Source organism: Elephantulus edwardii, unplaced genomic scaffold (genome assembly GCF_000299155.1).
Source record: "Elephantulus edwardii isolate Elephantulus edwardi_28Jun2011 unplaced genomic scaffold, EleEdw1.0 scaffold00068, whole genome shotgun sequence".
Lineage (NCBI taxonomy): Eukaryota > Metazoa > Chordata > Mammalia > Macroscelidea > Macroscelididae > Elephantulus > Elephantulus edwardii.
In genome coordinates this window covers 728,635-749,069 of record NW_006399818.1, presented here as the reverse complement: position 1 = coordinate 749,069, position 20,435 = coordinate 728,635, and the positions used below count along the sequence as shown (strand labels likewise).

The following is a 20,435-nucleotide window of genomic DNA, read 5'->3' as shown; positions in this document are numbered from 1 at the left end:
TAAGAAGAAAGAAGCATGGTGGTGACAACCAGCTTGGAAATTTTGTATATAGTTCTTTGAGGTCTGTGGGAAGACTTGTCTCCTTGTTGAAAGATTTCAAGATGAAGTATATTCTTTTTCGCTGTTTTTCGTTGCTCCTTGACAACCAGACACCTGCCATCTTATTAGAGTTTGTTTTTTATTAATTACTTACAACAGACTTCTGGACTCCTGTTGCTGACAATATATTTGTCTAAATAGGAGCAGAAAATGAGACATTGGAGTGCAAGGCTGTGAATCTTTCTCTGAAAGGGCCAGAGGAAAAAAATTAACACAGCCCCTTACCACCCGAGACCAGAAAACAGATAAAGAGCCTGTACTCATTTTGCCTCTAGAGCCCCAGCAGCAACAAAAAGTTTGTTTACTCATTACTAGCCCACAAATGCACAGTTATGGTCTCAATAGTGGGGTTTATTAGGGAAGGAAGTTGTAGAGTGGGAGGAGGCCAAGAATATCCCACAATACAAGTCCAGGCTTTAGTCCAACAGTTCCCAGGCACAATTCCTCAATATGTCCCGACTCTGGTTTCAGTTCAGTAGTCAAATCCAAATCATCCAATAAGGTTTGCCTCAGAGCAGTTATAAATCAGCTTCTCCTTCAAACATCTGGCAAGAACAACCAAACCTTTTCCGTGGCCAGCACAGATACAAAAAGCCTCAGGTCACACGGAGCCACAGTTTCACCACAGCAATACCATAGTCTCTCCACCACCAGGGTCTCACTCTCATCAGGGTCTTGCTGCCACAATTCTTGCTCGCTGCAAGTTTTGCTGCCTACTGTGGGAAGCACTCTCTTATCCTAGTTCCACAGCTGATGATGATTTGCAAGACCATGTGTCTGCTCTTAAGGAAGCTGGAGACCAGAGTACGCTAACTAATGGCTAAAGAAATGCTGACACCACAATGTTCTACTCTTTGTTTCCTAAATACAAACATTCCCATATCATACTCTTGATCGTCATGCTGAGATGCTTCATCCTATTAGGCAATAGCACTTTTAAAAAAAATTACTTGCATGAAGGTTTAAAAATTCAATTTTAATATTATCCTTCTTAGATATTTGGTTTTATAATATTGCCATTGATCATTACCTTTAATTACAATGTCTGAGCAACTATTTATTGTGTAGTGCCTTTCCCTTCGTGTTTATTTTCCCTTAGTATTTATTCCCTCTCCTTCCCTTCCTATCCTTGTTACCCTTCCAAGATAGATTCTATCTGTAAAAGTCATCCATAGTTTTTCCTTCTAGCTTTTCTTAAAAAAAATCATTTGGAGCAGCCCTCCAATCATAACTTTTGCTTTCTTGTGCCATTTTTATTTTTTAAAAAATTATTATATTTTATATTAGACGATATAGTGGGATTTAAACTAGGAGTTTGTTTGAATGAAGGGACAATTATACCAACAAGCACAGCCAAATAAGATTCCAGAGAGACAGGTAAACCAATCTGGGATAAAGCTGGAGTGGAGCAGAAACCTTCCCTAAGGGTTTCTGTAAGGAAAGTCATTGCAGGAACTAAAGTCTCTCAAAATTTTATGGCAATGTATTTTTGTATAGGCGAAAGATTTGGAGATCTACTCCCTTAAAGATTACTGTCTAGAAAACCTGGGTCAGTACTGCTCAGTCACATGGGATTGTTGTAAGTAAAATCAACTCAGTAGCATCTAACAACAGCAACAACCACAACAAAACTCCATGCTGTTGTTGTTGTTAGGTGCTGTCAAGTACGACTCATAGTGACCCTGTAAATAAACTGAATCTTGACCTGTCCTGTATCACCCTCATCACCTCTGACCACACTTGAGCTCATTGCTTCAGTCGCCGTGTCAATTCACTAAAGTCATGACTAGAAGTTGTCTTCTCTTTTGTTGACCTCCCCCCCAGTACCTTTCTAAGCATGATATTCCTTTCCAAGTATTTTGATCTAAATAGTCTTACTATTTAAAGCTTTTTGGTGGTTTTGTTAACACGTTGCAGCAAGTGACGGTAATACAAAAAAAAAGTGTTTCTAAGCACGGTCGTCAATTTAAAAGTGTGCGGCAACGTGTTAAATGTTACATTTTGAAATGTTATTCCTATCTATAATACTTTGGGCATGTTGCAAGGAGGGACTGATCCTTGGAGAGGGACATCATGTTTGGGAGAATGGAGGGACGGCACAGGAGAGGAAGACCCTCGATGAGATGGATGATTCTGTGAGTGGAGTGGTGGGAATGAATGTGTTTGAGACGGTGAGGTTGGCACAGGATATAACAACGTTTAGGGCTCTTGTACATAGGGTTGCTATGAGTCACAAGCGACTCACTGGCACATAACAACAACATCCATAATTGATCTGGTAAATAACATATTACGTCTTCTGAAAAACAGCTCCTTATATGTCTAAGCAAGATGCACCTCTCAACCCTCTACTGAGCACTTTTTTAAGGTTTACATGAAGACGTAAACCTCCCTATAGACTCGGATATGTCTTGAAAAGTGTAAGACTGAGTTCCCCAGTGGTCCTATGAGCCTCTTGCTTCAACAGTGTTTGGACGGAACAGACCCAGCAACTTCCCCCCTTCCAGCCTCCCTCCAGCTTCATCTTCAGGCGTAACCTCGGAACCATCTCAACCATCTCCCATTTTCGGGACCAGCTAACACCTTTTTTTTGTTAGCCCCAAAACCTCGACTGACTATGAGCTCTCAGATCCATCAAAATTATTTCACCCAAAGCAGAAGCTGGTGTCAACCATCTGGCCAGTCTGCACCTGCGGGCCTTTTACATCTACCTCTCTCTAGGTTTTTATTTTGACTGCGATGATGTGGCCTTGGAAGGCGTGGGACACTTCTTCCGCGAGCTGGCGAAGGAGAAGCGCAAGGGTGCCGAGCGGCTCTTGAAGCTGCAGAACCAGCGCTGCGGCCGAGTCCTCTTCCAAGATATCCAGAAGCCATCACAGGATGAGTGGGGTAAATCCCTGGACGCCATGCAAACAGTGCTGGCCTTGGAGAAGAACCTAAACCAGGCCTTTCTGGATCTGCACGCTGTGGGTTCCACCCACATTGACCCCCATCTCTGTGACTTTCTGGAGAACCTCTTCCTGGACGAGGAAGTGAAACTGCTGAAGAAGATGGGTGACCATCTGACCCACATTAGAAGACTGGGCGGCCCCCAGGCTGGGCTGGGTGAGTATCTCTTTGAGCGTCTCACCCTCAAGCACATCTAGGGATCTGTGGGGACCTGCAGGGGGAAACCTCTGGTCCCCCTGCCAACAGCAGTAAACTTCTCTATCCCACCCTGATGTAGAATTTTATCCACCCAGAAGCCTTTCACCCAAGCCTTGTTGGACCAAATGAAACAATAAAGCTTTTTGCAACAGCTAAAAAAAAAAAAGAAAGAAAGAAAAGAGTAAGACCAAGGTGTTCCTTGGAGGCAAAGATTTTGAAGCATCGTCTCACATACTTGGAGAAGGCTATCATGATTAGAAGGGTGGAGGGACAACAAAGGAGAGGGAGACAGCGGATGAGATGGACTGACATGGTAACTTGGGTTTTAGGTGTAGGTTTATCAGAGACAGTGAGATTGGCTTTGAGCAGAGTTCAGAGCTGTTGTGCATAGGTTCACTATGAGTTATAGTCGATGGCACATAACAACAGTAGTCTAAGAGAAAATATAGGCTTATAGCATAGACACAACCTTATTACTAATTACCCTAAATTCTTATGGTATGGAGTCAAAAACAGCACACAGATGGACTGATTAAAAAAGCTATTTGGAGGAATGCATCTATCACAAATCACTGGGATGTTTTTACAGGTAGACATTATTGGGTAGATCGTGTCTAGCTGGAGATTTTGCATTTCTTACAAGCTCTCAGGTGATATTGATGCTGCTCATAGATGGAAAATGGTAGGCTTTTAGAGTGTGTACAGAGGTAAGGAATTAAGAGAAAGATGTATTGTTCAGCTAATTGTTCACCCAGGCTGGGCTCATATCTGGCGCCCAGAGAGAGTGAATCTGGCTGGTGATCTGACTAGAGTGCTCCTGGTCCCCTCCTTCGCATCCCTATCTCCTCCCTGGTAGTGAGTATCTTTCATATCCTGATGAGCAATGATAAAAGTGTACATCCACATACCAGAGGCAATGATAAGGTTCCTGAGGCCTCTGGCCACCAAGTAATGGTAAACCCCGTCTTGGCAGTGGGAAGTGTTCTTTTTGGCATTCTGCCTCCACCCAACTGGTTTGTATAACAGTTGGGCTCCAGAAATGGCTTCTGAGGCAAGTCTGTAATTGACAATCAGGAGCTTGCAGAAAATTTTATCTTTAGTTTTTAAGTTTCCTGTTAAAAATGCTCATTACTTGTAGGAGTCTTAGCATGTTAAGTGGCCTTCACAGGACCCACTGAAGGAGCCTGCCGCAGTGAAATGTGTCCCTCTCTTACTCTCCTTGAGCATTTTCCTTATCATTTTCTGTGAACATTTCACCGGCCCCCACTGTGTACTTCTATTCTGTAGACATTCTCAGAAACAGAGGACCGGAAAGCAGTTGTTGCAGGCAATTTGTTCCCAAGTCTGTGCAAGCAAAGCTAGAGAGAATTCTTTTCATTGTCTTACTGGAGAACTTTCCTGTGGAATTCCCCTGTAGATTGGATTGCAGCTGTGGCTCGTAGATTCAAGAGCTCTTGTCCAGCAGGCCTGTCTCAGTATAAACTGGGGAATGTTGGCGGTGTCTGGTTGACTCACTGGTTTTCCTAATTCCGGTTTGTCAGTCACCTGAGGGCTTGTTAAAATGAAAATTGCTAGACATCTCACCTAGAGTTTGATTCAGCAGGTCTGTAGCTGTGTTTAAAAAAAATTAAAGGAAACAGTTGCAGTCAAGTCACCATGAGTCATTGGAGCCCGTGTGTGTCATAGAGCTATGATCCATAGAGTTTTTAGTAGCAAGGCTTTCTTAGTAAGCACCTCTGGATGGACGTGAACCTTCAGCCTTTCATTTGGCAGCCTGTCACGTCTGGTATTTGCATCACCCAGAGATTCTTAGATCTAAGGCAGAGCCTGAGACTTTGTAACAGATCTTTTGTGATATGTTTGCGTAAAAGGCAGTCTGTGATGACCAGAGAGGTGAGCATGCATTCACAGTAGTATATGCATGATTGGTGAAGATCACAATCACCATCATTACTTCTCAGTTTCCTCAGACTTACTATTTGCCTTTTTATTTTATGTTCTTTTAATAATGAAGCCCAGGGAAGCAGCAGCTGTTTGGGAATTCTTGTATGGTCTGTGCTTATTTGTGATAACCCAGCTCATTTCCTATAAAACATCTTAGTTTATACTGGACTTTGAATCCATCAGCTGCTATTTGGGAGAAAGGTAGGTGATCTCCTTCTATGCAATTTACAACCTCTGAAAACCCACTGAAAGGTCAACTATGAGTCATTTCCAACTCTATGATAGACTAGAACAGCAGTTTTCTAGGGTAGAGATAGAAGGATAAAGATATATGGATGCATATTTTCCTCAACAGCTGAGAAGAGGAAGGTAGCCGACTTGCTCTTTACATCCTTCTAAATCCTTTAGTGGACTCTGCTTAGATTGAAATGATTAAGTTGATTTCATTCCATCTGTTGGTGCTGGTGCTCTTTTGAGCAAGGTGACTAATGCACTGCTTTCTCTTGAAGCAGTTCTGGAGCTTCCCATGAGGCACACAGTGATCTGGACCTGGGGCTGGATGACCTGCCCTCAGATGAGGAGGAAGTCAGCAACAGTTCCGATGAAGATGACGTCAGCTCAGAATCTAGTAAAGGAGAGCCCGACCTCCTGGGAGAGAAGCAGGTAGGTTTGCGTGCTGAATTGTTTCTGCTTTTGTACTTGGTGACTTCTCATGATGTTTAGGAGTAATACTTATTAGCATAATAGGCACAGAAAACCCGAGGGAATTTTCTTGAAGCTTATAAGAAATTGTTCTGACTTATATTAAATTTTCCCTATAACCTGGAATCGATTTTCTTGTCAAGTGCATATCACTTAGAGATCATGTACTGGTTTTGAGAAGTTATCTATAGTGATACCTACTCATTTTCTTTTTTGATGTCTTACAAGATGTCCTTGTACTGCTATACACTCTATTTAGATTTCCTGAATGAAAGGAAAGATATATATTTGCATATATAACCATATCTTTTTTTAGGAACAGAGCCGATTGCTGTTAGTAGCATTTTCTTTGAAACAATCCAATTTGTTGGGATTAGATTCACAACGCAAATAAAGTGTGATTTTTCATGTATGAATACTTGTGTAAAACAAATGAGTACTGTTTCTTACTTTTATTTACATTTAAAAGTTTCCATTATAAAAACGTTCTTAAAAGATAATATTTTAAAAGGAAATTTGTTTTTTAAAGATGCTATTTTATGTTTTAGCAAGTTGTCACAAAAATTATGCAGATTTTATTTTTTTTTAGCATGTGGAATAAGGAATGGTTTTTTTTTAAAATGTCCATTCATTCATTGTTGCACATTTTCTTACCTACCCCCCTTCCCCCAGTTCACTTTTATCTTTTAAAAGAAAAAAAACAAATTCTTTCATTGTTATACAATCCCCCCCACCCAAGTCCACTTTATTATGCAGTTCTTATTCTGGATTCTTGTTATGTAAGTCATACCTAATGATATATCCCTTTTAAACAGTTCTCTCCATCATCTGTTTCAATTATTTAGCCCCTGTTTTCTTAGTGTTCCCCCAAATTCAATGTCAGTCCTGTTTTATAACAGTGGAATTATGCAGTATTGGCCGTTTTGTGACTGAGATATTTTACTCAACATAATGTCCTCCAGGGTCACCCATTTTGTATAGTATTTCATGAATTTCTTGTTTTTCAATGCTACATAGTATTCCATTGTGTGAATATACCACAGCTTCTCAATACATTCATTTGTTGATGGGCACGTGAGTTGTTTCCAACTCTTTGCTATTGTGAACAAAGCTGCAGTAAATATGGGTGTCCATATCTCTGCTTGGATGACAGTTTTCGTTTCTTTTTTTTTTTCAATTTTTTTTTAATTTTTGTGTGAGTGTACCATCAAATCAGATCTGACTGGTACAGGAGGAGATTGTCCCTCCTTTTCCCGGCAGAGCATCTGGTGAATTCGAACCGTGTGCCTCTGGGATTGTAGTTGCAGCTCCTTGCCACTAGGCCACCAGAGCTCCGCAAGAGTGGTGCATCTGTTTGCCAATTTATTATCTAGCTAAGCAGAACATGCTGATCTTTGGGATGCTGAAGGAGAGATGAATGGGCTTCGGAGTGAGTGTGGCAGTTTAAAAAACCCTTCATTTTTGGGACCTGCATATTTAGCTGTTTTGGAAGGCAGTTTCCTTCTTGAGTTTCAAATACAAGACTGCTACAGTCAAATCACATTATTCCGTGGTAAAATCTTCTTTGTTACTTTAGAACCAGAAAAAAGTTGTATTTCTAATATCTAAAAAAAACAACCCACTGCATTCTGATGGGACAGGAGAGACCGTAAATGCATAAGCAATAAAGACTTCAGAATGTTGACTGCCATTAAAGGAGTAAAAAAGAGTATTGTGCTAGAAACTGTGAAGTCTACATTGTATAAAGCCTTGAGGAAAGTGATATTTTGTTGAGACTTGGGGAGAACTTCGGAATCATTCAAGTATCTTTCCTCCTCAATTGCCATGTTTATTGAAATCACACTAAATCCACTGTTGTCGTATTTCAACCCATAGTAACCCTAAAGTCTGAGTTTTACAAGGCTGTAAATCTTTGCAGAAGCAGACAGCTGCATCTTTCTCCAGTGTTTAGTAGTCCAGTGCTTATCTACCACCACCTGCTGCTACAGTGAATCCCCCTTTTTCTCTTTGATAAACAACCGTAAGAGATTTTGTTTGTTTCTAACAGATACTATTTTCTTTCCTTTTGATCTGTATCTCTTTTTTGAACTCTTTTCATGTTTTTCCAAATGGTATGATCTGATTTCTCTGTTCCACTAGAGTCCTCATCCCAGTGGAGTTCTGGTGGTCTAGTGGCAAGAAGCTGCACAACAGTCACTTAGGCACATGGTTCAAATCTACCAGTTGCTCCACGGGAGAAAGATGGACAGTCTCCTCCCTTGTGATTTACTGTCTCTGAAAACCCACTGGAGGGTCAATAGCTGTGGGTCGATTCTGACTCAGTGGCACACAGCAACAGCAGGGATCTGACACTAATATATGGTATTAAGGAACATTTAAGGATAAGTCACTAACCTTTTTATGTTACACAGCTTCCCAGAACATCCTGTCATAACACTGCCTGCTTGTCTTACTCAGTTTTGGTCTGTAAAAACTACTGAGGTTCCTTTGTCTGTATTTGTGCCTTACCTTTCCTCTTCCGTCCTGTAATGTTGTATATTTGTCCTTAGTTAGAATTCTCAGCCGTCCTGATAATTTTTAATCTCTTCTTCTGAGGCATCAGTGCTGTTGTGGTTAGATGCCATTGAAACAAGTTCAACTTACTAATTGCTTATTAGCAATCCTGTGACTGACAGGTGGAAACCATGCCATGTTCTCTGTCATCCTCACGATCTCTGCTGTACTCAAACCCACGGGAATTTCAAGACTATAAATCTTCATGAAAGCTGGCAGCCACATCTTTTTGTCTGTAGAGTGGCAGGTAGGTTTGAACTATTTCATAGTTAGCAGCCACGGACTTCAATCTGAGCCACCAGAGCATCTTCTGATGAGAAGGAAGTGATCTCTCACTGAGGTATTGATTTTCAGAGCTCTAATAGCTAATGATGGAAGCTAATTGGGAGGAGGAGTGGCATCCACTTCCATAATAGCTTGCCTATGGAAACCCTATGAACCTGGAGAGAGGATGAAAGGCGGCACCCAAGCGTCGAGGACTCTCCTTCATAGGGTCGCTATGAGTCGCCTGAGACTTGGCGGCACTTAACAACAACAATAGCTAATGAAGCTGTGCATCTTTTCATGTTTGGCAATCATTTTACTTTCTTCTTTGGATGTATCTGCTCTCATAGTGACCCTAAACAACAGAATGAAACTCAGCCTGATCCTGTGCGTAAGTCCTTTGTTCCAGGCGTTGTGTCGGTCCACTTCCCTAATAGCCATAAGATCTTGGTCAAATATTTGTGACTATGCAAAGGCTTTTGACTATGTGGATCACAGCAAGTTGTGGCTAATCTTGATAAGAACGGGAATCCCAGAACACTTGATTGTGCTCATGCAAAGTCTATACTTTGACCAGAAAGCAGTCATCAGAACAGAGTAAGGAAACAGCATGGTTCAAAATCAGGAGTGCGTCAGGGATGCCTTTTTAATCCATATGCAGAACAGATCATTCAGGAGGCTGAACTTTATGAGGAGGAATTGTGACATCAGGATTTGAGGAAGACTCATCAACAACTTGCATTATGCAGGTGACACAACCCTGCTTACTGAAACTGAGGAGGATCTGACACACTTGAGGCAGAAGATCAAGGACTGTAGTCCACAATATGGATTGAAACTCAACATCTAGAAGACAGAGGTTCTCACTACTGGGCCAATTGACAGCATCATGACAGATGAAAAGAGATTGAGGTTGTTAAACATTTTGGCTTGCTTGGCTCCACAGTCAACACTGTTGGAACCAGCAGTCAAGAAATCAAGACAAATTGCTCTGAGGAAAGCTGCTGTGAGGGACCTCTGCAAAGAGCTAAAGAGCATCAGTGCCGGTCTGGAGACTAAGGTGCATCTGAGTCAGGCCATGGTCATTGCAGTTACTTTCAAGAACTAGACCGTGACTAGAGTTGACAGCAGAAGAATTATTGATGCCTTTGAATTGTGCTGCTAGAGAAGAGTACTGAATATACTATGGACTTCCAAGAGTATAAACAGGTCTGTCCTGGAGCAGATGAAACCAGGCTGCTTCTTGGAGACAAGGATTTTGAAGCTCCATCTCACATACTTTGGGCATGTTGTCAGGAGGGACTGATCCCTGGAGAAGGACATCATGCTTGGAAGGGTAGAGGGGACAGCACAGGAGAGGAAGACCCGGATGAGATGGATTGATGTAGAAACTTGGGTAATAGTGGTAGGTATGTCATAGTTGGTAAGACTGTCTCAGGGTAGGGCAAGGTTCAGATTTCTTATACATAGGATAAAGCCTGAGTAGAACTGTTGAGAAAGGTAGAGACCTCATCAAACCTAATCAACTGCCATGGAGTTGATTCTTACAGTGAACCTTAAAGACAAAAATAAATAAAATAGAACTAGCCATAAGGTTTCCAAGACTGGAAACTTTCACAGAAGCTGACTGCTGCTGCTTTTTCCTTTGAACCTGCAGCCTAATTCTTTAATTACTGTGCCCTCAGGGCTTTTTTCTGTCATGTATTCTATGAAAAGTAATGGATCATTTTTCACTGAAGTATCCTTGTAATAACAATATTAAAAGAAGACAGTTAAAGAATTTTAAAGATAAGGTATTCTCAAGAAAATTTGGAGTTTGTTTTACTTGCTTTATAACCTTGACAAAATCATTTTGCTTTTTTATAGCTCATATTTCAACTACCACAACCATGTCCTTTTGGGAAATACAGTTACTTAATAGGTAGACTGCTTTGAAATGTGGTATCATTTAAATGAGGATTCTCGTTTACTAAAAGTTAAGATGCCAAATATGACCTCTCCCAGAGTCTCATAGATGGGTGAATTTTTCCATCATTGGTTGACTTGGGTCAGAATCAGTCGTTGTTACAGATTGGAGGCAGATTAAATATTTTTTCATTTTTAGTTATTTATGGTTTCTTTCAAGTTTGCAACGAATTCTAACCTATTTAGTAATTTTCTAATAGTTAATATTCCTGTCCTTCTATTTTAAAAAGAAAAAGTGAGTGATAGAATACATAAACTGTTAAAATTTTAGAACTGGAATGAATTTAATCATCTGGTTCCATCCCTTGCTGTTTCATACAATAAAATATTAATAAAATTTTTGGGTTTTATTATCTTAAGTTTTTCACACTACTCAACATAAATTATATAAAGCACTGAATGTGCTTTAATTTTGGATTCTGTGAAGATAGCAGCCACCCTTGTCAACATTTACCAGTTCACAAGTATTAGTTTCACTGTGGGCCAGCTACTGGGTCAATGTGGAGAATGATAAAGAGTGAACCCAGATCATATACCAGAGGGAATTCATATTAGCAAGCAAGTGACTGACACAGTCCATTTTGTTAAGTCTTACTATGGATGATCGGAATGAGAGAGTAATTTCATCTTTTAGGAGTCATGGGAAGAAAACATCAAGATAATCTCCACAAGGTTTTCAAGCAAAAAAACTTTTAGTGACATCTTAAATGATGAATTGGAATAAAACAGGTAGAAGTCTTTAGGAAGAGGAGAAGATGATTGAAGGCCATTCAGAGCAGAGGGAATGGCGTGTGCAAAGAAGCAGGCATGAAAGAGCAGTGCACACTTGGAATTGCAAGGTGGTTTCAGTTTGGTTGGAGTTGGGAGACCCAGTGTGGAAAAGTTGGAAAGAAGCAATTGGGGGTGACCCAGCACACTATCCAGTGCTGTATACAAATGCAAAGGGAAGATTGGGATGTGTTATTCATAAGTGATAGGGAGCTGCCAGTGGAGTTCAGACTGAAGATTAAAGATGATACTTGTATTTTGGAAACAATACTCTGGCAGTAGTATAGAAAATAGATTGCTGTAGGTTGAGCCAAGGAAACCACTTAGATTATTGCTACAAGTCAGAAGGAGGCAATATTGGCAGAGAGGAAAAGATCAATTTGCATTAAAGGAATATTCTGCAAGGTACATTGACAGGACTTGATGACTAAGGTGAGGTGGTAGAAGCTGACAGTAAGGACAGGAAAGAGCCATTCAGATTTCTGGCTTTGTTGGGTGGGTGAGTATCTATTTAACATGCAGATGCTTCATGGATTGTTGGACAAGTGACTGAAACCATCAAATTCTTTATTCTTTGTGAAGCTCTTCCTGAATTATACACCTCAGTCTGATTATGATCTTTTTCTCCTTCAAGATGTCAGTCTATTTCATAGCTGTCTGTTTCCTGTCTCAAATCTATTGAATCAGAATTTCAAAGGGAGCTAATGGGGATCTGAAAGTTCAGCTCTCCCTGGCAGTTATAATAATCAGTAATGTTTTCAAACTTAGCTGTAAAACAGTGAAAAACAGCTGGCACTCAAATCTGTTTTCTTCACTCTCATGATTTCAGCTACCATTTATGTGCCATTATTATTTTTTAACACACAAGCATGTGCGCACGTGCGCGCGCGCACACACACACACACACACACACACACACAGTTCTCCACTGCTTGTACTGTGTCTTATTAACTTATGAAAACAAAGATTATTACAAAAAAGTTTAAATTTTAATATGCTATAAAATCTTGAGGGATAATCCCTTGAATGATATGAAGTAAAAATAGTTTTGAAGTATGTTCATAGAAGCCAGCTCCTCTCCTGTCTGCACTACGTCCCAGACCACTCTGCACGCACGCCTCTGTTCTCTGTACTATTCCATGGCCACCCTTCACTCCGTACGCTCCTTATGCAGCCTCCATTCTGTGCTTCATTGTAAGTCCCTCCACACCCTGAGAAGCATAGTCAGGAAATCAAAATATGTGTTGCATTGGGAATTTCCCCTGGCAAGGACCTCTTTAAAATACTAAAGAACAAGGATTTCATGTAAGACTAAGGTGCCTCTGACCCGAGTTTTTTCATTTGTTTCATATGTATGCGAAAGTTGGACAATGAATTAGAAAGACTGGAGGAAGAGTACGGACTAAACCCTGGACTGCCAAAGAACAAACAAATATGTCTTGAAAGAACTATAGCTACAGTGCTCTGCAGCAGCAAAGCTTGTTGACTTCATCTCTTACTTTGGGCATGTCAGGAGATGCCAGTTCTTAGAAAAAGACATTTGGAAAGGTAGAGGATCATCAGAAGAGAGGAAGACCATTAGTGAGATGGATTGACACAGTGTCTCGTCAACAGTGAGCTTCTATTAAGCAAAGCAGAACTCGTGAAGATGGCACAGGATCAGGCAAAGTTTTGATTTGTTGTATATTGAGTCTACTTGAAGGCTTCTAACAACAACAGTGCATAAGCATAATTCCATTTCCAAAATTGCTTTGTTCTCACTTGTTACAGTTAAACTTCATCTATTTACATATTTTGATTTTTGACATGGAAATTCTGGAAGCAGTTTGGTGGTTATTGTTATGTGTCATCAAGTCACTTGCAACTCATAGCAGCCCTATGCACTATAGCTCTGAATTGTGTTATGTCCTGAACCAATCTTATTATCTCCAACACATCTGCCCTTGTTACCCTAGTGTGTCAATCTATCTCATCCAGAGTCTTTCCTCTCCTACCTTTACCCTCTACCCTTCTAAGCATGATGTCCTTCTTTCTTTAAGGACTAGTCCCTCCTGGCCACGTGCCCAAAGTATGTGAGAAAGAACTTCAAAATTCTTGCCTCGAGAGAGCAACTTAGATTCACCCTCTCCAGGACAGGCCTATTTGTTCTCTTGACAGTCCATGGTATGTTCATTATTCTTCTTTAGCACCAGAAGTCAAAGGCATCAATTCTTCTGTCATCCTTATTCACTGTCCAACTCTCTAATGCATAATAAGCAAGTAATGGTGAAGACCACGGCCTTCATCAGGTATACCTTAGTCTCTAGACTGACTTCTTTGCTCTTCAGTACTCTGGAGAGGTCCTTGATGGCAGACTTTCCTAATGCAGTTAGTGTTTTGGTTTCCTGGCTGCTGATTCCAAGAATCTTAATTTTGGACCGGAGCAAGCTGAAATTGTTAGGAATCTCAGTCCCTTCTCCCTTTATCATGGTGTTGCCAGTTGGTCCACTGGTGAAAATCTTTGTTTTCTTGATGTTGAGGTCCTCTTGTTTTTAAAACAAAAAGAAGACAGTCCTTTGACCTAGCAAATTGGTTTTCATCTATAAAGCCTTAGATCATCTGTATTTGTGATGTCAGTTCAGAAAGAAGACTCCTTCAGAAAGAAGTCACTAGCATTATTTTCCCCCCGTGTCATTTCATTAATGACTGATGATTGGATTGGCATGGCTAGTTTTTATTTTTATTGTGACATTGTTCCCACTTTGCCCTGGATAACACAAAACACGACCTGCAGAGAGGCCTCTCCATAATCAGGTCTGACATTTGTTTTCACAAAAATGTCAGAACATTTTCCTTTTAAAGACAGCAGTCATACTTTTCGTGTATTGTATCTTTATAAAATGTTTATGATTAATTATTTTTATTATTTCTTATTCCTTACCCTTCATTGCATTTGAATTTTCCACCAGAATAGAAACCGAGAAAGATTCTTTTCATCTTCTCGGATCCTAGAGCCAAAGCTAGGTGCTTCCTTGTTATTGCCTGCTGTTGAGTTGGTCTTGCCTCATAGCTATCCCATGCACAGCAGAGCAAATTGCTGCCCCAGCCAGTACCATTCCTGACTCTTTACAGAGTGAACAGCTGTGATCCATGGGTTTTCATTGACTGATTAATAGAAGCAGATCATCAGGTTTTTCTGCATCGTCTATCTTAGTCTGGGAGTTCTACTGAAATCTGCCCAATGTTATAGCAACACAAAAGCCTACGCTGATAAACAGATATGGGCTGTGCCGGATGTACATTGGCCCATAATTTAATTCAGGCCTTCCGTATGGAGAATTCTATCCCTGAACCATCACTGTAAATAGTGAGATCTCTTCCTTAGTCCTTTCTCTTTTTTAATGTATACATTTCTTTTCTTCCAGCTAGCACATTTGATTTTCACACAAAGCAGTGTCTGATAAGAGAATTTCATTTTATTATTTAGAATGAAAGTGTGTGGGCACTTAGAGAAAGGAATCCTGGTGGCACATTGGTTAATCACTGAGCTGCTAACTGAGTGGTCAGTGGTTTGAACCCTCCAGCTTCTCCACATGAGACAGATAAGGGATTCTGCCTCTAGAAAAGATGCACAGGCCTGAAAACCCTGCTGGCAGTTCTGGTCTGTCCTGCAGGGCTGCACGAAGTGGGAATTGACTCAGGTGCAGGGAGTTTAGTGTTTTTTTTGATTTTTTTTATTCTAAGAGAAAAAAAATTAAAATAAAATTTTCAGAAATTGCAGAAGCATATGGTTTTAATGTTGACTTGTGGGTCTGACATAGATTGTGAAGACAAGCCTGTTTAAGATGCCCTTACGTTGTCCAAGGTAGAATAGTGGTATTTGCAGTGAAGTTCTCCGACTTGCCTCTGTTACATTACCTGTTTTTGCTCAAAGTACTTGGGTTGATGGGTTTTCACTGATAATTGCTATATTGGACTTGAGTTGATATATCTGTAGGGCTCATTTCCACTGTCGACATGACATTTCTTGAGCCAGTGGCTGCTCCAAGAAGTCTCTAGAGGTCCTCAGGGTCATGGGTCAGCCCAGTGCTTATCATGGTGAGGGTGTCTGATTGCTCTCACCTTGTGCTGTATCCTGTATGCAACATCTCATTTTCAGCGTCTACCATGTGACATATTACATAATATGAATTGTATACTAGTAGGAAACTTACAATTATCAGAATTAGAATTTGGATCTCATTATCTCAAAGCTGTTTAATTGACAGTCTCTGAAAACCTGATGGAAGGTCAGCTATGAGTCCTTCTGACTCAATGGCACATTATAATAATAACAACAATGTCAAAGCTAACTTCACTGTCTTTATGAGTTCATGATTTCTTAATGTGTTCTTATCCACAGGGTGAGGACACGAGAATGAAATGTAAAGTTCATCACATTGCCAAGGAGATCACAAGCTCTGAGAAAGTGTAGGTACTAATCTTTAATTCAGAAGATTTGTTTTCTTCATTGGTTCTTTTAAAACATTTTTTCTTTGCTTTTTTCCCCCCTTCTAGGTTTGTGGATGTGTTAAAACTTTTACATATTGTAAGTATCTGCTGATATTTCCTTGTAGTCTAATTTAAATGAATCTCATGCAAATATGTGTATGTGATTTCTAATTCATGTCTTTGTGCTTCAATTTCACATGCATGTAAATATAGAAATTTTGTAAAATACGTGTATGTTGTGTGTAGATAGCCTATCTGAAAAGTACAGTATTTAGACCTGCATTTCCAAAGTTTTTAAACATTGTATTTTCATAATAAAGAACAGTTAATGTAATAATATTTCCTTCTTGGCTACTTGCAAAGTATCTACTATCAGTAAAATTTTGCACTCCAGTATCTAAAGAATGCCATGATTATTTCTTAGAACCATATTCCTGCTATACAAGTAAGCTCCCAGAAACAGATCTTTAAAACAGATACTTTTGCAACAAACTTTTAAAAGTTCTATTTTCCATTTTTATACCTAACAACTTGAATGGACCTGTTGGGAAACAATTATAATATGTTTAGTACATAGTCACTTTCCTCCTGTACTCCTTTGTACCTGCAAGTTTTCACAGGTTTTGTCATAAACACTGGCAGTTAAAGTACTTTTACTGTGACTTTATTCCAGTTATATTTTGGCAAGACATTCAGGCTTAACAAGAAACGTGGGTAAAATAGATGAAACAATGAAGAAAGCAATTGGAGTGAAAATTCACTTTGATGGTGGAATTATGAACTTCGTTTTAAATTTAATTATATATACATGAAAAGTGAGTTACATTGGGAGATGACTCAGCTTTACCTTGATACTCTAATACTTGGTCCAGTGGAAATATGGAGGCTTAATTGTTGTGAGCATTATAGAGATCGTACAAATGCCTCAGATCTGCTATTCAAGGTTTTCTGAGTTGTAGTCAATTTGATGACACCAGAGAGCAACAACAGCAGTTGTTGTGTAACACAAGTTTCACCATCTTTGCCTCTAAGGAGCCCCCTGGTTGCATATTCTTTTCATTAGGTGACAGCAAGTCAATGAGGACTCATCTGTGAACAACAGATCTTAGTCTTTCTCTATCATGTGCCATCTTCATGATCTCTGTCCTGCTCAAGTCCATTATGGTAGTCACAATGCCGATTCAATGCCACGTCAAGTCCATTTTTGTAGTCACTGTTAATCTGTCTTATTGAGGGTTTTCCTCTCTTTCATTGACCTTCTACTTTTCCCAGCATGATATATTTTCCAAGGACTAATTCTTCCAGAAACTATACTCAAAGTAATTAAGGTGAAGTTTCACCATCCTTGGCTGCAAGGAGCATTCTGGTGGCATTTCACTCAAGACAGATTTGTTTGGGTTTTAGGTTATTTTTGCAGTTGGTTGTATATATTCAGTACTCGTTGCCAACATCACAGTTCAGTGGCATCTATTCTTCTTTTGGCAGCCTCATTCGTTGTCCAGTTTTCAGATGTGTAGGAAGCAATTGAAAAGTTCATGGCTTAGATCAGGTGTTCCTTAGTCTTTAAACAGACATCCTTGCTCTTTATAACTTTGCAGAGATCCTTGACAGTAGATATCCTGAGCCAACACATTTTTTTATTTGACTACTGCTACTATGTATATTGATTGCAGATCCAAGTAAAATGATAATTGTTGACAAATTCAGTCTTTTCTCTATAAGTCATGATGTTGCCTGTTGGTATAGTTGTGAGGATTTTTGTTTCCTCGATGTTGCCATGTAACCCAAATTGAAGACTATAGTCTTTGATCTTCTGCAGCAAACACTTCAAATCTTCTTTACTTTCTGCAATCAAGATTGTATCTTTTGCATAATGCAGGTTGTTGATAAGTTTCAAATCCTTATGCCACCTTGAAGTGACTCCATTATGAATTTTAACTCTTCATAGGGTTCAACTTCTCAAAGGGTTTGCTCAGCATACAGATTGATCAAATATGAAGAAAGGACACAACCTTGACACACACCTTTCCTGATTTTAAATCTTGCAGTGTTCCTTTGTTTAGTCAACCACTTCTTAGTCTTTGTATTTTCATGAGCACAATTAACTGTTCTGGGATGTCCATTCTTCAGAATGTTAGCCATAATATTTTATGATCCACACAGTCAAATAGCTTTGCACAATTAAAAAAAAAAAACCAAGTAAACATCTTTCTGCTTTTGCATAGTCTTTGAAGACTGTGGAAAGAGCTGGAATCAGAAAATCAAAAGAGCAGAACTCACTTGGAATTTCTCAAGATGAAGGAACTGAAGAACAAATTCAAGCCATGATTTGTAATACTTGAAAATGCTATGGGCAATGTATTGAACGATCTAGAAAGTATTATTAAAAGAAGATGAAAGGAATACACAAAGTCACTGACACAGAAGAATTTTTGTTTTGTTTTTAATTAATTTTAATGTAAGTTCACAGAGACTTAGGGTTTCCAGTCATTCATTGTTGCACTTTTTTCCCTACCCACCCCCACTCTCCAATCCACTCTTCTCCTTGAAAAAGAAAAATTCTTTCATTGTTATGCAATCTCTGCCCCCAAGTCCACTCCGCTATGCAGCCTTCACTCTGGACTTCTGTAATGACAAGAATACCCATTCATATATCCCTTTTAAACAGTTCTCTCCCTCTTTGACACGGAAGAATTTTATGAAACAGCATATGATCAAGAAGCATTGAAGATGAAAGAGGAAGTTCAATCTGCTCTGAAGGTATTGGCAATAAACAAGGCCCCAGGAATTGATGGCTTACCAGTAGATATATTTTAACAAACACATGCTCCCCTGGACATGTCCCCGAGGTTGTCCCAAGAAATGTGAAGGACGACTACCTGGCCAGCTGAGACTGGAAGTATATTTATTCCCATTCCCCAAAGCAGTGGTTCTACAGAATGTGGAAATTATTAAACAATATCACTATTATCACATGCAAGCAAAATTTTGCTGAAAATTATCCAATAGAGAAATAACAAACAGAAGCTGGATTTAGAAGAGGCTTTGCCATTAGGGATATCATTGCTAATGTCAGATGGATCGTGGCTGAAAGTAAAGAGTAACAGAAGGATGTCTATTATTGTTTTATCGACCATGCAAAGCATTCGATTCTGTAGATCACCAATAAATTGTGGCTCATATTGAAAAGAATGGAAATCCCAGAACACGAGATTGTGCTGCTGTGAAGCTATACCTAGCTACACCAGGAAGCTGTTATCTGAACAAAGCAATGGAACACTGCATAGTTCAAAATCAAGAAAGAAGTGTGTCAAGGATATATCCTCTTTCCATACCTTTTTTAATACAAATGCAGGACATATCGTTCAGGAGGGTAGACTTTATAAAGAAGAATGTGACACTAGGATTGGAGGAAGACTCATCATCAACCTGTGTTATGCAGTTGACACAACCTTGTTTGCTGAAACTGAGGAGGACTGTAGAAGGTCAAAGACTGCTGACTTAAATATGAATTGAATCTCAATATCAAGGAAACACAGATCCTCTTATTGGCAGTATCACAATCAGTGGAGAAAGGATTAAAGTTGTTACTGATTTCATCTTGCACCAGTGGTTAGGAAATCAGAAGACAAGTTGCATTGGGAAAATCTGCTGTCAAATATCCCTCCAGAGTTCTAAAAAGCACTGATATCAGTTTCAAGACTACGGTGCACCTGATCCAGGCCATGGTCTTCTCAATTGCTTGTTATACATCAGAGAGCTGGACAGTTAATAAAGATGACAGAAGAATGGATGCTTGTGAATGATGCATTGTGAAACACAATGTATACAAACTTTGTAAGCAAACCAATGTAAAGTAAAAATTGAGAAAAAGAGAGATGGTGCTGGGGAAGAGTATTGAACATACTATGGACTGCCAAGAGAAAAAACAGGTCTGTCTTGGGGAGGGTGAAACCTGTTTGCTCCTTGGAAGCAAGGATTTTGAAGGTCCATCTCACATACTTTGGGCATATTGTCAAGGAGGGACCAGTCCTTGGAGAAGAGCATGATGCTTGGAAGGGTAGAGGATCAGCGCAGGAGAGGAACACCCTGGATAAGAATGATAGACACAGTGACTGTGGCAGTGAGTTCAGGTGTGTCAGACACAGTTAGATTGGCTCTGGACAGGGCAAGGTTCAGAGCCGTTATTCATAGGATCACTATGAGTCCTAGTCGACTTGATGGCACATAACAATAACAAGAATAAGTCTTTGAAGAAAACATTATGCTGGAAGGTAAGAGAAAGAGAGGAAGAACCTTAATGAGAAGAATCAACAGTGACTAACAGTGGGCTTGAACAGTGAGAATGATACAGTGTAGGGCAAGGTTCTTTTGTTTATACAGCTGCTGAGTCATAATCAGCTTGATGACACATCATAGCAACTATTATTGCGTGAGAAATCCCTAGCTCTTCTGAAGAAAATAGAAGGAGGAGAAGACCCTCTATGAGGTGGATTGATTCAGTGACTGGGGTAATCGGAATG

The 20,435-nt window shown here is 39.8% G+C and overlaps 1 protein-coding gene across 1 annotated transcript in view; it reads left to right on the top strand.

Annotated features, from left to right (window-relative positions):
- Positions 1-20,435, top strand: part of FGD6 (FYVE, RhoGEF and PH domain containing 6) — a 164,278-nt gene that overhangs the window by 58,671 nt on the left and 85,172 nt on the right. The window contains exons 4-6 of the mRNA XM_006888563.1: positions 5,703-5,853; positions 15,824-15,891; positions 15,979-16,009. Coding sequence (XP_006888625.1) covers positions 5,703-5,853; positions 15,824-15,891; positions 15,979-16,009 — 250 coding nt within the window. The remainder of the gene's footprint in view (positions 1-5,702; positions 5,854-15,823; positions 15,892-15,978; positions 16,010-20,435) is intronic.